This window comes from Durotheca rogersii, assembly GCF_024521655.1.
Source record: "Durotheca rogersii strain YMJ 92031201 chromosome Unknown GGS23scaffold_4, whole genome shotgun sequence".
Classification (NCBI taxonomy): Eukaryota; Fungi; Ascomycota; class Sordariomycetes; order Xylariales; family Xylariaceae; genus Durotheca; species Durotheca rogersii.
The window spans coordinates 2,740,073-2,755,329 of record NW_026251235.1 but is presented as its reverse complement, the minus strand read 5'-3'; the positions used below and the strand labels follow the sequence as shown (position 1 = coordinate 2,755,329).

The 15,257-nt window shown below is 53.4% G+C and overlaps 5 protein-coding genes across 5 annotated transcripts; 2 read left to right on the top strand and 3 right to left on the bottom strand.

The window, feature by feature from the left end:
- Positions 1 to 1,264: 1,264 nt before the first annotated feature.
- GGS23DRAFT_594511 (uncharacterized protein) lies at positions 1,265 to 2,644 on the top strand (the record flags this gene model as incomplete). The annotated part of the gene is made up of 4 exons (XM_051518177.1): positions 1,265 to 1,713; positions 1,781 to 1,791; positions 1,874 to 2,283; positions 2,351 to 2,644. The coding sequence occupies 4 exons, from the start codon at positions 1,265 to 1,267 to the stop codon at positions 2,642 to 2,644; spliced, it is 1,164 nt and encodes a 387-aa protein (XP_051375104.1).
- Positions 2,645 to 2,885: 241 nt separating this feature from the next.
- Positions 2,886 to 3,419, bottom strand: GGS23DRAFT_617509 (uncharacterized protein; the record flags this gene model as incomplete). Its single annotated transcript, XM_051520879.1, has 1 exon — positions 2,886 to 3,419. The coding sequence occupies exon 1, from the start codon at positions 3,384 to 3,386 to the stop codon at positions 2,886 to 2,888; it is 501 nt and encodes a 166-aa protein (XP_051375103.1). The 5' UTR covers positions 3,387 to 3,419.
- Positions 3,420 to 3,630: 211 nt separating this feature from the next.
- Positions 3,631 to 4,245, bottom strand: GGS23DRAFT_617507 (uncharacterized protein; the record flags this gene model as incomplete). Its single annotated transcript, XM_051520878.1, has 1 exon — positions 3,631 to 4,245. The coding sequence occupies one exon, from the start codon at positions 4,243 to 4,245 to the stop codon at positions 3,730 to 3,732; it is 516 nt and encodes a 171-aa protein (XP_051375102.1). The 3' UTR covers positions 3,631 to 3,729.
- A 254-nt stretch (positions 4,246 to 4,499) lies between these two features.
- Positions 4,500 to 5,257, top strand: GGS23DRAFT_617505 (uncharacterized protein; the record flags this gene model as incomplete). The annotated part of the gene is made up of 3 exons (XM_051520877.1): positions 4,500 to 4,673; positions 4,761 to 4,985; positions 5,087 to 5,257. The coding sequence occupies exons 1-3, from the start codon at positions 4,581 to 4,583 to the stop codon at positions 5,255 to 5,257; spliced, it is 489 nt and encodes a 162-aa protein (XP_051375101.1). The 5' UTR covers positions 4,500 to 4,580.
- A 1,143-nt stretch (positions 5,258 to 6,400) lies between these two features.
- On the bottom strand, positions 6,401 to 15,102 carry GGS23DRAFT_556890 (uncharacterized protein). The gene is made up of 11 exons (XM_051515676.1): positions 14,959 to 15,102; positions 14,674 to 14,905; positions 14,403 to 14,615; positions 14,257 to 14,343; positions 14,141 to 14,198; positions 13,755 to 14,088; positions 13,179 to 13,701; positions 12,515 to 13,115; positions 7,818 to 12,463; positions 7,419 to 7,742; positions 6,401 to 7,344 (listed from the first exon to the last, which is right to left on the bottom strand). Exons 3-11 carry the CDS (start codon positions 14,604 to 14,606, stop codon positions 6,502 to 6,504), a joined length of 7,620 nt encoding a protein of 2,539 aa, XP_051375100.1. The 5' UTR covers positions 14,607 to 14,615; positions 14,674 to 14,905; positions 14,959 to 15,102; the 3' UTR covers positions 6,401 to 6,501.
- Positions 15,103 to 15,257: the final 155 nt, after the last annotated feature.

Sequence of the window (15,257 nt, the reverse complement as noted above, 5' to 3'; positions counted from 1 at the left end):
ACCTAGCTCCCAGCTCCCTACTGTCTATATATAGGTAGCTCGCATCTCCTTTATTCATTTCCTTCCTTCTTAGATAGAGTCAATTCACCTTCTTCTTCCCACATTCCGTTGCTCCCAGTAGAGCAACCCCAGTACCTACGTAGCTCTCCCGATCTACGTAATGATATATTAATTGCTTAAAATCAGAAGTTGCAGATTAAACACCCATGAATAGGATCTACCGTTGTAAGGGTGAGGGTTTCATCTGTGAGTAGCTGCAGCTAGTCAACTCTAGGAGGAACCTAAGTGAGTGACTTTCAGTTACGAACAACAAATAGAACAACGGTATTACAGAGCAAATATATAATATGTGGTTGGTAGTTACTCATCTCGTGTACTTACTACTCGGATTATTCTTATCATCGACCTTCTTTTTCAGCGAGTGGGAGTGATGAATATGCGTCTTGTTCACTCGTGATCCAATCCCTCTTCCCTAGCACATTGTAATCGGCATAATGCCTTCATGAGAATCATTATTCCCGCACTGAGTCTCACATTCAACATAATAGAACCGCAACAAATATATAGAGTCAATATTGAGATTCCAGCACCAACGCACCCAGTCTCAATAGAAGATAAATTCCTCTCAAAGCAGCCCCTGCGGGTATCGTAGGAAAGCACATCAACTTCTCTTCTCTTCAGGGATTTAGTACAATAGAATAATACCGTGAGTAGGGTGTAAATCAACCAAATAAAGAGACAGAGGACCGTTGACTGATTGTAGGAGGCGTATAGCATTGGAACGGAGATAGGGAATCAGCCGACAGGACCTCAGGTGATCTGTATAGCCTGACCCAACCAAGGGCAAGAGACAGCATGTCCAGCAACAAACTGTCGGCTCAAGTAGCCATACGGCTCGGAGTCAGTGTATATCCCGATTTCAGCGAAGTCGTGGAGCGATGTGGTAAGGAAAAGGTTCTCACCTCTAGGCGATCAGACTCGGGGCAATCGGAATCGGACTTTAGGCTTGCGCCATCGCCTGCGCTGGGACACCTGTTCATTTTCTCTCGGTTGGGAGCTTGGGTTAGTTCGAAACGGAGTTACACATGTAGCTTTCAGCCTTTCTTTTAAATGTCCCCTTTGGAGGATATTCCGTCCCTTAACCTGTTACCCCTTTTACGCATCTCCACTTCCACGCCAAGTCTCACACAAGGAGGAATAGGCAACATTATCGACACAATAAGACGACAAGAAATCAGAGAATCGCGCGAAAATAATATCGACAATGCCTCACGCAGACGGCAACCAACCCGGCGCCGACGGCGGTAAAGTAAGAATCGCAATCATTGGCGGAGGTATCGTGGGCGTAGTCACCGCCCTAGGCCTCCTCAAGCGTGACATGGACGTGCAGTTGTACGAACAAGCACGGAGTTTCCGAGAAATAGGCCCCGGCCTCACCTTCAGCGCTAACGCCCAGAGGTGCATGGAGATGCTGGACCCGAACGTTCTAGCTGCTATGAAGGCTGTGTCCACCAAGAATGAGAGCCTTTACTACAACTACGTGGACGGTTACCACCGCGCGAGCGACGACCCGAGCGACATGCGCGAAGAGCAGCTGTTCCAGCTCTTTGCGGGAGAGACGGGTTTCGACGCATGCCATCGAGCCCACTTCCTCGATGAGCTCACCAAGTTCGTACCTCCAGGCATCGTACAATTCCAGAAGCGACTCGACACGTACGTGGTAGGTAGGCGTTGGCGATGAGCCGATTACGCTGAGGTTCGAAGACGGAACGAACGCAAGTGCAGACGTAGGTAAGTATATATCCCTTTCTAGCCAGTCTAGGTGTCTGGGTCGCCGCCAGTGCAGTAGAAATCGACTTACACACCGCAACAGTGATCGGATGCGACGGCATTAGGTCGCGCGTGCGGGAGCTGCTCCTGGGCAAGGACAACCCAGCCTCGTCGCCGCGATACGCGCACCAGGTGGCCTTCCGTGGGCTGATCCAGATGGACAAGGCGGTGGCGGCGCTGGGCCACGATAAGGCACACAACCAGTGCATGCACATGGGGCCGCGGGGCCACGTGCTCAACTTCCCCGTCGCGCAGCACACGCTCATGAACGTCGTCGTGTTCGCCGACGATGACGACGAGTGGCGCCACGAGAAGCTGACGGCCCCCGCCTCCAAGGACGAGGTCGTCCGCCACTTCCGCGACTGGGGCCCCGCCGTCCGCGCCATCGCCGGCCTCCTCGACGACAACCTCGACAAGTGGGCCATCTTCGACACCTACGAGCACCCGGCGCCGGTGTACGCGAGCGGGCGCGGGCATGGGGGTTGAGGACGGGCTCGCGCTCGCGACCGTGCTAGGACAGGCGATAGCGACGCTGCGAGTAGCGAGCACTACGAGCAAGGACACCGTCTTGAGCGCTGCCCTCTCCGCGTACGATACCGCGCGGCACGAGCGCGGCCAGTGGTTGGTGCGGAGCTCGCGCGAAGTGTCGCGGACCTACGAGTGGGCGAATCCGGACTGCGGGAGCGACCCGGTGAAGTGCCTGAAGGGTATCGAGCGGCGCGCCCACAAGATCTGGTACTTAGATATCGAGGGTATGTTGCGTGATGTTCGCGAGGAGTACGATAGGCTGGTGCTAGCTTCCGGTAGATCATGAAACCCCAAAGGTCTACGGAGTGCATTTAGATAGGGTCTAGGTGAAGGGATACTCGTGGATTTTGCTACCAACATATTCGATGCTTCCAGCTGCTTCTTGCGTCCACTCAGACTCCCTGAGAAGGAAGAACACGAGTTGCAGCAATAGCTACCTATATAACATATGATTGCAGTGACTGTTGGATGTGATCTACGGCAAGCGTGATTTCGCTATTCTAACTTGGAGACCAATTATTGCCTTACTACAATTGTGACGACCGTAAGTTCTCGATCAGGTTCTCCTTTACCAAGGCCAGAATCCTCTCGCCAAAGGCTCGGTCGTAGAACGCCTCATTGTACACGAGGCGAAACGCAAGCTTTCCCTTGAAAATCCACCCAAAGATGTACAGATGGCGGGACACCACTTCGATGCCAACCCCAATATCAGTCACCTCGATGAAACCGGCCGTACTTGCGTGTATCGGCTTCGCCAACGCCTGAGCGTTTGGTACGTAGGATAATTCCAGACCGCTTGGCGGCGGATCGGGCGGTGGTATGTTCTCCAGTATGCCTTTCATGACTAGCGCGTACTGTCGGCGGGAACATAAGAGCTCCGGAGTGTCCCCGTCACGATATTCGGTCTCATACTGCTTTGCGTTTTGCAGCCATGTCTGGTCAGCAGACACTTTCACGAAATACGCCGCCGTGTACAGTCCGCTAGCCCCTGATAAGCCGTTGTAGGGACTCCGTAGATGTGGTCGCATGCTGTGGCGGAGGGTGCTGCTATGATGCTTCTGCTTCGAAGATGGGGATGCGATGGAATATGCTGTGGCAGTGACAGAAGCGTGTATAGCAGCCTCTAGGCTTATTCTGAGATGACGACACCCAGTTTCAAGCTCCACTGTTGTGTTCTGGGAGATTCTGAGACGGATACTGCGGGTGCCTCCAGGGAGCAGTCCAGGCTCGCCCTCGAATGGTACCTCAAGGGACCCTATATTGTTCCCTAAGGTTCGGATATACTGGCCTGCTGCGGCTTCGATATCTGGCGATGTAGCGTGTGGCAGTTCAAGCGCTTCTTCAACACTAGGCACAAACCTTGCGGGCTCGTCACCCCACGGTAGACCAAGGGGTTTCTTCCTTCAGCGACTCGATAACCGCATTAAAGAACGCGTTAAGGAGGTGAAACGCCCCAACCCCGTCAGTCCGCCAATGTGATAAGTATAGGACAAGAGAGGAGCTCTCCTGCAAGTAGTAGAGAGTAGCAAAGCGCGTTGGTTTCAGGTTGGCGATAACATCGTCAAGGTTGATGCCCGTCTCCACGTAAACAAAGATCTCGTCCGCCCATTGCTCGAGTCCCACTAAGCTCGGCACACGGTACTCTAGGACTCCGTCGTCGGCGACAGTGGCAATGGAAGGGTGACGGAAGCGGAGAAGCTTCCATCCGTCGCGAAGCGCGCGAGATAGAGACTTTGGCTCAACTTGGGCGACAAAGGTCGCCGTGGCCGATATCGACCATACATCTTTTCCTAAAATCTTGCCCGCATCTCCTATACATTTGATCAATGCTTCGTTCTCGCCGATGGGGCGTTGCCATTGCCCCGGTCGTGTCTCTTCCCAAGCCATTAGGATAATGAGAGAGAGTACATCTGTCGCGTAGGTTGGAAAGGCTCAGTGTCTAGGATCCGCGGGATCTGCCTAGGTATATAGAAGCCGACTAATGACGAATGTCTTTTCGATTCCCCGGTATCTAAATCATAACTCTTTAAGCCACATCTTGTCATACTCGGCCAACACGATCGGAGACCGAAAGGGGGAGGGGGTGAACATGCGGGTGGACAGCATGCAAGGGTCATAAGACGATCGTGATCCTAACTCAACTAACACATACACCTCTGCCGTGTGAACTCGACATCCTAAGAGTGGTAGAGACTATACTACTCATTTGAAACCTATCACAAATGCGGGACACACTCATCCTGGGCAGCATGCGGGCAGTCAAGGCGCGCGGTCCAGATGACATCTTCGTCGACCCTGAAGCGCCCGTGCCCACGGTACGTCCCGGCTACCTTCTGATCAAAGTCTTCAGCGTCGCCCTCAACCCGACAGACTGGAAACGGGCCGCCATCCCCCAAGGATAGGTGCCGCACACCATAGGGTGCGATGTCGCCGGCCGGGTGGCAGCGTGCGGCGAGCAGGTCGGCCAGGACTTACACAACCCCGGGGACCGCGTCGCCGGCCTCTGCTACGGCATGAAGCCGGGTGACCCCACGAGCGGCGCCTTCGGTGAGTACGCGCTGCTCGAGCACACGCTCTCGCTGCGCATCCCGAACCACGTCAGCGACGCCGAGGCAGCTACTCTCCCCGTCGGCATTACCTTCGCCGGTCTAGGTACGTTACGCTGTGACCACCCACCCGCGCCGCGACCCGCGACAACCTGCTCTATGCGCTCGACTGCGCCGCGGAGGGCGCCAGCTTCCAGATCTGCGCCGACGCCCTCACTTCACGCCCCGGCGTCGCGAGCTACACTGCTACCCTGCCCGTCGGCGATAAGTTCCCTAGGCACGACGTACAGCATGGGTGGACTTCGGGGTACATCGGTGGGTTATTCTCCTTACACCAGGTCGTATCGGAGTGAATCGGATGCTTACTTTTTGTCGGTGTATAGCATTCGGAGAGGTAACCAACTTCACTAAAGATCTCCGACCGACGAGCACGGTCGACGTTGATTTCGCAGCGCGATTTTGGAGACTGGTCGACGAGTTGCTGCTACAAGATCGCCTCCGACTGGGCCCTCTGGTCCGTCAACGCCAAGGGGAACTATCTGAGGTGCCTGATGGGTTGAGCGAACTAAGAGCTGGCCGGGTCGGCGCTGGCAAGCTCGTATATACGGTTACTTGAATATTGACCCTGGTCTAGGGGATGGGTGATCGAAGGCGCCCTGCGATCGATGACGATTCGTGACACTATATCATCGCTGTAATCACCGATCCGAACTACTCGGACTTTATAAAGTGGCCTACGACTCGGCCCGTATATGAACTTAGGTGATACGAGTTTGTGTTGACGAGATAATAGACGCAAAGGGGCGTAGGGACGTTCGGGGTGGCGCCGAAATATTCGGACATACATGAGTACATTAATATAACACCGCGATATCCTCCCGAAGTGATGTGCTACCTGCCATAACTATCGGTGCTTTACATATTAGACATGACATACTGTCGCCATAGATGCATATCAGTTTACGAACTCGGTGTTCTCTGCTTTTCTTCGACAACTTGATCTCGAAGTAACCATGCAGAGATCCGATACAAGTTTGCGGTCCCGATTAAAGAGGCATTTGCAATGCCAGTGACTGTGCAAACACACCTAGAAGATCACAAGTTGGTAGGAGTAAGGAGTTCGTTCATAGACTGCCGAACGACAGTGCGAGTTTTCGAGAGACCCGGCTAGGGCTAAGGAGCGAACCCCAGCTATGCCATTCACTAATACGATCAGCCCCTAGATGACGGCTAATGCATACGTGACATATTTATGTAGTTAAGGATGTCGTAGTTGGCAAATAGTCGAAACGTGAGGAGACCGCCGTGACTGTAACACCCTTCTTACATCACGTAACTGAGAGTAAGCTCTAGGCCAATGTCCATCTTGTACGAAGATCAGGTCAACACGGTCGAAATACAGGTATGAGGGCTGTATGTATCGTGGTTGAATCACGAAAAGAACATGAAGAATACTACGACTTGGTAGATAGTTTGCATTATTCGCGACTACCTCACGTAACAAATCATCGAAAGAGAAAAGCTTTCTAAACCAGACCAGTGCCGCAGAGGAAATCCAATCAAACTAGTCTTCCCATGCATCCGTATGTCATCTATCTCAGTCCTTCTTCCCTAGCTGGCTTCTCTCTAGGATGAGCCCGGCAAAATCACTTATCGAAGCGCTCTGAAGGATCTCGAAGGTGGACACCTTGGCCTTGGCCACGGTGGCGAGCCAGTTGCGCAGCTCGACCGCAACGAGCGAATCGACGCCGTGCGAGGCCATTGATGTGCCCGGGTCCAGGTGCTCAGCCGAGATGCTGAAGATGCCCGCGAGCCGCTCCGCGAGGGCTGACACAACCGCTGTCCCCTCTGCTGCCTCAAGGCCCCGCATCAACATCCTCGTCGGGCTGGTAGCGGCCGCTTCTGTTTCTGCCGCTGACGCGGACGTGGCGGAGCCCCGAGGGCTGGCCAGGCGTAAGGTACCGAAACGCGGATCCATTCGGATGAAGGCGCTCTCCGGCATCCGCTCCCAAGGCATGAGGCCAACGATGATCTGAGCACCATCCGGCCGGGCTGGCGAGACACGCTGCGTTACTGCGTCCCCAATGATGCGCAGTATCGTGTCCATGTCACACGAGATACTCCCTAGGGACTCGACGCGGGCCTGGACGCTATTGCCGGAACTATGGGCGGCCACGTAGCCGGCGTCTGTTACGGCGCTCAGGTCGATGCTCGTGGCTGGCTGGCCGGACGCGGCGCGGTGACGCGCCAGGATATCCTCGAAGGTGTTTCCGGCGGCATAGTTGGCTTGTGATACGTTGCCCATCACGCCGGCCACAGAAGAAAGCATGACGAAGAACGACAGGCTCGGTAGATGATTATGTAGGTTGATGCTGCTGCGAACCTTTGTCTGTATGGCAAGCTGCCATTGTTCAAATGTCATGCGTTCGAAAATCGAGTCCTGAAAATAGAAGATTCTCATTAGCATGCTGATGGGTAAGGTGTAATAGACGAGGCAGCAAATTAAATTCTTACAGCGAGGACCATCGCCCCGTTAATGACACCTTTGAATGGCGGTAGTGACATAAACGAGCAGTATGCGAGGAGACTGAGAAGACTCTCCTCGTCCGAGACGTCGCAGTTCCGTATATGGATTCTGCAGCCCTCCTTTTTTGCCGCCGAAACGAGTTGCGCAGCTTCGGGATGTGACTCGGCGTTCCGCGACACGAGAACGATGTTCTTCGCTCCGTTCTCTGCCATCCATAATGAGATTTCCCGCCCAATTCCTCCCAGGCCACCTGCAATGAGATAAGTCGCGTCTGGGTTCGCGAACGACAGAGGGATTGGACGAGGAATAACCTGTATAATTGGAACTCGGGGTTCAGTTTCTCAACGGATAACCAGAAAAGAGGATTGTTTGGCGAGGGAACTTACGTTGACTTGGTCTCCTTCGCGCGGAACCAGCACCAGCTTGCCGACGTTCAACCCGCTCTGTATCTGCCGCATCGCATTTTCCATGTTGGATATGGAATATCGCTCGATTGGGTGCATAGGATGGCTGTCTCGGGCTTTCATCCTCTCTTGGCAGATTTGGACGCCCTCCGTAAGTGCCGAGTGAGTGAGTGCGCCGCTATACTCGTTAAGTTGCAATAAATCGACGCCCGAATACGACGCACATCGACCAAAGGGTGCTGTATTAAGACTCCTGGCAGCCTCGATATCAACCTTGCCAATCTCAACGAAGCGACCAAACCGCGCAACGGAGGACCAGGTAGCGTTAAGCATAGATCCAGAGAGTGAGTTGAGAACCACGTCAACGCCCTTTCCTCCCGTCGCCTTCCGTATGGCTGCCGCAAAGCTTATGTCTCTGCTCGAGAAGATATCTGCATAGTCGATGCCGTAGTTTTCATAGAGTAAATCTCTTTTCTCCTCGGAGCTACAGGTGACGAACACCTTGGCCCCGACGTGCTGAGCTACAACAACAGCCGCTTGCCCGGTGCCCCCAGCGGCGGCATGGATGAGAACAGACTCGCCTTTTCGAAGTCTCCCAACGTGTACGAGGGAGTGATAAGCGGTCGCATACGCAACCGGGATCGCAGCCCCGTCTTCCCAAGAAATGAAGTCCGGGATCTTTGCGACGCCTGTCCAGTAAGCCCAGCTCGTACTGGCGAATCGCCCCTTGGATAGCGCACAAACCCTATCGCCAACCCTCAGGCCACTTTGTTCCGTACCCGGTCCCAGCCGGGTCACAATCCCGGCGCAGTCGTGTCCTGTTAGTGTGTCGTCTAGTTGGCCCAGCGCGGTCATGACATCTCGGAAGTTGAGTCCAAAGGCTTTTGCCTCTATTTCCACCATCCCGGCTGGAACATCGCCGGAAATCTCATCCGCTTCCGTGAAGCAGACATTTCTCAACGTACCCTTGCTTGACGTCGTCCACACGAGGGGGTGCCCGGGTTGGTGGAAGGGCTGGCGCTGAGGTTCTAGGCCCACGCCATTGAAGACATTGTCCTTCTCTGCGTAAATTCGCGAAACGTGAAGTGTCGAGTCCTTCACCGCGTATTCCCACTCTATATTGCCAAGTTCCCTGCTGTAATCAAACGACTCCCTCAGCACATGGAGAACGAACGGGATCTTGTCTTCTGACCATCTATCGCCGTAGCTCTCAAAGTCAAGTGCGACGTATCTGTTGGCTAAATATTCTTGACGAAGAGTCCGTAACAAGCCTTGCAACGGCCCATAGGCCGGGTTGTGGGAATCTATAATACCACCGCAGCTTAGCCAGAAGACTCCTCGACAGTTGGTAAGAATGCTCTGTAAGTTTTCGAACGAATCCCTGCCGATTCCGTCTAAGAATGGCCCGTTCATCTCGGCTGTGAATATGCAGACCTTATCTTGAACCGATTTCACCTGGCTTAGGCTCTCCACCGAAGGCACGATGCCTGTATGTTCTCGAATCGCCCCCGAAAGCTGGGCTGCCCATGATTTCGAATCTTGATCGGTATACAAAACGGAAATCAGCGATGGGTATGATGGTGTCGCCGCAGCGGTCGTCATTATGACGCTAAAACTCTGGAACCGGCTTTCATCAAAGTCTCCAATGTCGAAATCGATTCCTGAGAACCCTGCCTCCCTTAACACCTCATTCCAGATTGTTAGGGGCGCATTTGGGCTGTATCGTCGGTAAGGCTCCTCGCCCAGCCACCATCCAGGGAGCGTGCCGAATATTAGCTGCACACCAAGCTGTTCTTGCGTCGTCTCGATGAGCAAGAGTTTCCCCCCGGGTTTTAGGAGCTTTCGGACATGGCTCATGGTCTTGTATAGGCTCTTCGTCGCATGGAGGACCATAGAAGCTACAATAAGATCATAGCTGCCAGGGACAAATGCCTGCTCGGCAGGATCTGATTCGATATCGAGCTTGGCGAAGTCCAAAATTCCCTCCCACGCAGCCAGCTTCTGCTTAGCGGCCTCAAAGAAGCCTGCGGAGATGTCGGTGAACGTATAACGATCAAGCAAGGACCCTGAGCCATCTCCACGAGAACCAAAGGCCTCGAGAACAGTTTTTGTCGCGCCACCCGTACCTGCGCCTATTTCTAGGACCTTGGCCCCGGGGTTCTTAACGGCGAAAAGTTCCACCACCTGACTCAAGTGACGATATGTACGATCCCGCAGTCGGGGCTGCTCCATGTAATACTGGTTCAGGAGGTTCCCCTCCATCATCATCTCAAGCGGCGGAATTTCTCCTCTGATTATGCTCGCTAGCTGCCGGCCAACCCTGACCACAAGCTTACCGCTGGTGTATTCGGCACTGAGCTCATCATTAAGCATCTTCTTCATGCCTTTAGAAGTCTTAGACCAAGCTTTGGATCCCGGACTCAAAGACCCACTAGTCCCGAGGGAGACAATGTGTACCATCCAGTCGTAGAGAATCTTGTGATGAGGAGCCCATTTGTTCCTGTCCTCGTTCTGGAGCTCGGTCACAGTGTCGTATATGAAGTGGTATGCTGACCGTAGAAGCTTGTTCTCGAAGTCTGCTTCGTGATCGCTCAAGGGGATTTTCATGGACTCTTTGACGGATGCCGGTATTCGATGTTGTATATCTATCTCCCAACGGGTCTGGGAGCGGATGGGGAATTCTGGTTGGTCAGTTGCATCATCCAGATCAATTACGACCCCTTGGTAGTGAAAGTCATCCATTCGGAGGAATGATGACGAAGATGAAATCAAGCTGTCGGCGCTAGAGACAGCAATGTTAGACAAAAGCCCACGAATGTCTGAGTGTCGTATCTCCATGAATGCTTTCAGCCTGCTTCCAGCCTCTCCGCTAAGTCCGCTGTCTGGTACAAATATTGAACCGATTTTTTTAGGGAGAAACATGTAGCCGTGTGTCGACTCTTTCGGTAGTCCTAGGAGCGAGGTTTGAATTATTGCATCTAATGTCGTGGGATGGATGATGTAGTTCGACTTTCCTGAGGCTACCTCTGGTATGGATATATTTGATATCGTCTTATTGCCCACCACGCGAACATTCTGTACGTTTCGGAATTCCGGCCCGTATTCGAGTTTCATCCCCCTCAGCATAGTATAAAGAGACGCTGAGTTCATCTCTCGTATCTTTGCCCCCGGCTCTAAGAACGCGTCTTCTCTGGGGATATCCGCCTCACGATACAGCGGGGATTTGTTGATGACGTACGGCTCAACCGACACGAACCCATGACAGTTCTTAATCCAAGAGCCGCCGGCATCTACTGAGCCAACCTCAAACTCATACCAGCCTCTGTGGTCTAGTTCAGTCTCACTACAGGGGTGGAGCCGAGTATGTGTTTCCACGCCGGTCGAGGACTCTGGGATAGCCAGGGCCTTGATAAAATTGACGTCTCTCAAGCGGTATCCACTGCTTGGTGACGACGTATCCGTGACAAGCCGCACGGCCTCTATCGCCATGATTATGTAGCCAGCTCCAGGGAAAATGACACTCGAGTCAACCTGGTGATCAACTAGCCACGGCAGGTCCGAAATGCGTAGGAAGTTTCTCCAGATAGGAGTCAGTCCGGTCGTACCTGAGATGGGAACGCCGAGAAGTTCATGCGGGGGGTATTTCTTAAATCGTGTCTCCCTACTTGTTCGCGGTTCCATCCAGTATCGTGTGCCATGGTTCCATGGGTACGTCGGCAGGTCGGGAGTGAAGTGAACTTCCCCGCCAAGTGGTGCGTTCACGCTCTTTAAGTTTACCGGATATCCTCTCGCCAGTAGCTCGCATGCGAGATCCTGCATAGTATCGATGGCATTGGTCGATCGCTTGAGACACGAGACATATCCAACCTTTCTGCCGTTGAGTATCTGCCGTATCGGGCCTGCTAGGGTGCTGTGTGCTCCAACTTCCACAACAGTATCCACGTTAGCATCAGAACTGTACATGCTTTCGAAAGCCTCGCTAAAGCGGACGGGCCTCAAAAGATTAAGAGCCCAATGTTCTGGGGTCAGAGTATCGAGTGTAATAACTCCTCCCGTTACAGGAGATGCAAAGACAACACTACTATCGCAGTTTGGAGACCGAGATATAACGGAGCGCAGCCTATCGACATATTCCTGGGCCATGGGTAACATGTGGTGAGAGTGGTAAGCCAGGGGGACCTTGAGCCTCCTAGCAAAGAGCCCGTCGTTCTCCAGTCGAGACGCCACCTCGTCGAGGTCTGGCAGGTCTCCAGACAGCGTGACACTATCCGGGCTGTTAATACAGGCAACCACAACACATCCGCCCGCAGTTGTGGCTTTCAAGTACTGTTCCGCTTTATCCAGACCGACTCCAGCTGCAAGCATTCCCCCAGCGAGCGAGGACTTTTTCTGGTACTTGAGGGCGAGTTCTCCGCGGAAATAGACCGCACCAAGGGCCTCCTCAAAGGACAACGCATCGACGGCATATGCAGCAGCGATCTCGCCGCTCGAATGACTAGTGACCGCTGAGGGAGTGACCCCCCACGATTTGAGGAGGTCCACTAAGCAAAGCTGAAGCGCGACACTTATGGGTTGAGAAAGATTGATCTCTGCCACACGGGTGGACTTCTCATCACGCATGAGCTCATCTAGAAACTATCAGCGTCCGTCTTTGAGGAGTCCTGCGAGGATCTACACACCGTAAAGAGACCATGTAGCGCCATAGTCGTAGAAGGTATTAGCCGCCTTATGGATTGACGCGGCAAAGACTGGGTAGGTAGAGATAAGCTCGCGTCCCATCGCATACCACTGAGCTCCTTGTCCATTGAAGACGAATCCCAGGCGAGGACGCCTCGCCGCTTGCGACGGCACGAACGTTGGCTTCTCAAGGCGCTCAGCCAGCTCTTCCAAGCTGCTAGCTCTGACCGCAACCGCCCAGGGAAGACGCGAGCGACGCTCGGATAGCGTGTAGGCCAAGTCACGAGCGGATAACCCGCGACCATGTTCGAGGGATTGACGGAGGTACACGGCCAAGTTTCTCATACTCTCTTTACACGAACGGGCATCTTTGGCGCTAATAACGTAAATCCGTTGGCTTTCGGAAACCTTTGATCCATTTTTGTGATAATTGTGGCCGTTGAGTCCCTTCACTCCGTTAGCCCCGCCGGTCCCATTCATATGAGGGCGCGCCGGAGGCCATCCCTCGAGGATGACATGAGCATTGGTCCCGCCGTAACCGAAGTTGTTAATTGAAGCTCGGAAAGGCATCCCCTGCGGCCACTTGGTGAGGTGGGTCGGAACCTGGGGGATTCGCTGAATAAGTGACTATGTAAGGACGGCTCGGGTCGAATAGCTCGAACTCACCTGCAAGTGCCATCCATCCAAGTCGATTTCCGGATTCGTTTCCTTGTAGTTGAGGTTGGGTGGTATGAGGCCATGCTTGAAGGCGAAGGCCGTTTTGATGATTGCGGCTAGGCCGCTCACCGGCTCGGTATGGCCAATGTTAGTCTTGACTGAGCCAACAATTACCTTACCATCCCTTCTACTCTTGCCAAATGTGTCAGCGATGGCCTCAGCTTCGATAGTATCGCCGGCTTTCGTCCCTGTCATGTGGGCTTCTACATAAGCGGTTTCGGAGAGATCAAGACCAGCACGCTCATAGCAATCACGTATCAGGTCGACCTGGGCCGTTAAAGAAGGCGTCGTTATCGTAGTGGTCTTTCCATCTTGGTTTATGCCGCTTTCCCGAACGACGGCGTGGATATGATCCCCATCTTTTATGGCAGCATCGAGCGACTTCAGGATCAGCGCCGCGACGCCTTCTCCACGCCCGTACCCCTGAGCTCGCGTGTCCCAGGCGTAACATCTACCATCCGTTGCGAGCATTCTTTCTCGACGTAAGCGACACGTATCACAAAAGAGAAGCGGGGATAGACATACCCTAAGGCGGTCATGGAGATGAATAGGTCCTGGTTCAGCATTAAGCTAGATGCTCCAATTATCGACATGTTTGATTCTCCCGAATGGATTGTCTGGCATCCCTGGTGAAGCGCTACCAGTGCTGATGAACAAGCGGTGTCGATCGTCAAGCTGGCGCCCCTCAAATCGTAAAAGTGAGATATCCGGTTTGCTATCATGGTTGTCCAATTGCTCGACAGAAACGGCGCGGATATCAACTCGGGGTCTTTAGTTTGGATGCCCTGGTAGTCTCTTGCGAAGCATCCCGCGAATACCGAAGTATTCGACCCCATCAGCGTCTCGAGCGGCACACCAGCTACAGTTTCTAGTCAGTTACAACGTAGCCTCGGGCCTAGGGAAATACCAACCATCCTCTGTCGCTTCGTAAACGCTCTCAAGCAAGAGTCTTATCTGAGGGTCCATGGCCTAGCAAGAATCTTAAGTTCAACGAGAAGTTCGCGGTGGGGTGGTGGGCAGAACTAACAGTCGCGATATCAGTCGGTAAGTTGAAAAAGCCGGCATCGAATTGCGCCACATCTTCCTTCAGAAAGTGTCCGCCGACCACATGGCTCTATTTTCCATATCAGCGGACAGTCCGGATAAGAGCTGTATGCCCCGCGAACGACGTACCCTGCCAATCGCCTCTGAGTTCGCATCATACAGTGACTTTACGTCGAAGCGGTCTGATGGGATAGGTGACCAGCCGTCCTTACCGGCAGCGCAAAGGTCCCAGAGTTTTGAGGGGTTCGATGCTCCTCCGGGAAATCTGCAGGCCATGCCCACGATGGCAATCGGCCGGCTCAGCTTCGAGGAATGCCCATTGATAGTAGCCATGATTTCTCACTGCAAGAAAAGTGATGTTAACGAAGAGTCGTATAACCTAGCATTCGTAGAGTCGAACCGAACTTGGCGTAATATGAGGATATATAATGCTGTTAGATCGATCAGCTCATAGTGGGATGCGAGAGGCACAATGATTTGAACGCAACAGTTAGTATATTTCACAAGATATAAACGGCGAGTTGGATGAGGGTGAGAGCAGAGTGATAGTTCATCATTTGCGTCAACATCCGCATAACTACCGGCAGCCAGAGCCGACCGAAGAGGAGACTAACCGCGCCCAACGTTTCAAACTGCGACACGAATTAGAATGTATATTCTGATACTTGGATCTCTTGCTGCGCACATAAGCCGGAGAAACCTGGGCTCAGACGGACGAAGCTCCCTTGGGGATTTTTGTCATCCGGGGTATGACAACAAGAGCTAGTGACGTTGCCTGGTTCGGGGAGCGAATAACTCCTGGAATTCCGGATGCTTGTCGGAAATCTCCGACATAGGCAGCATGTAGGCGGTATGCATGGAACCGGAGAGGCGGCGCTGCGTCCAAGTCCATTCGGAGAATTTTGTTCGGCCTTTGAGTCGGGACTCTCCCTATTCGGCGGATTCCTACTCCACGCCGAACAAGTCGTCAGGTGCATCGCCGAG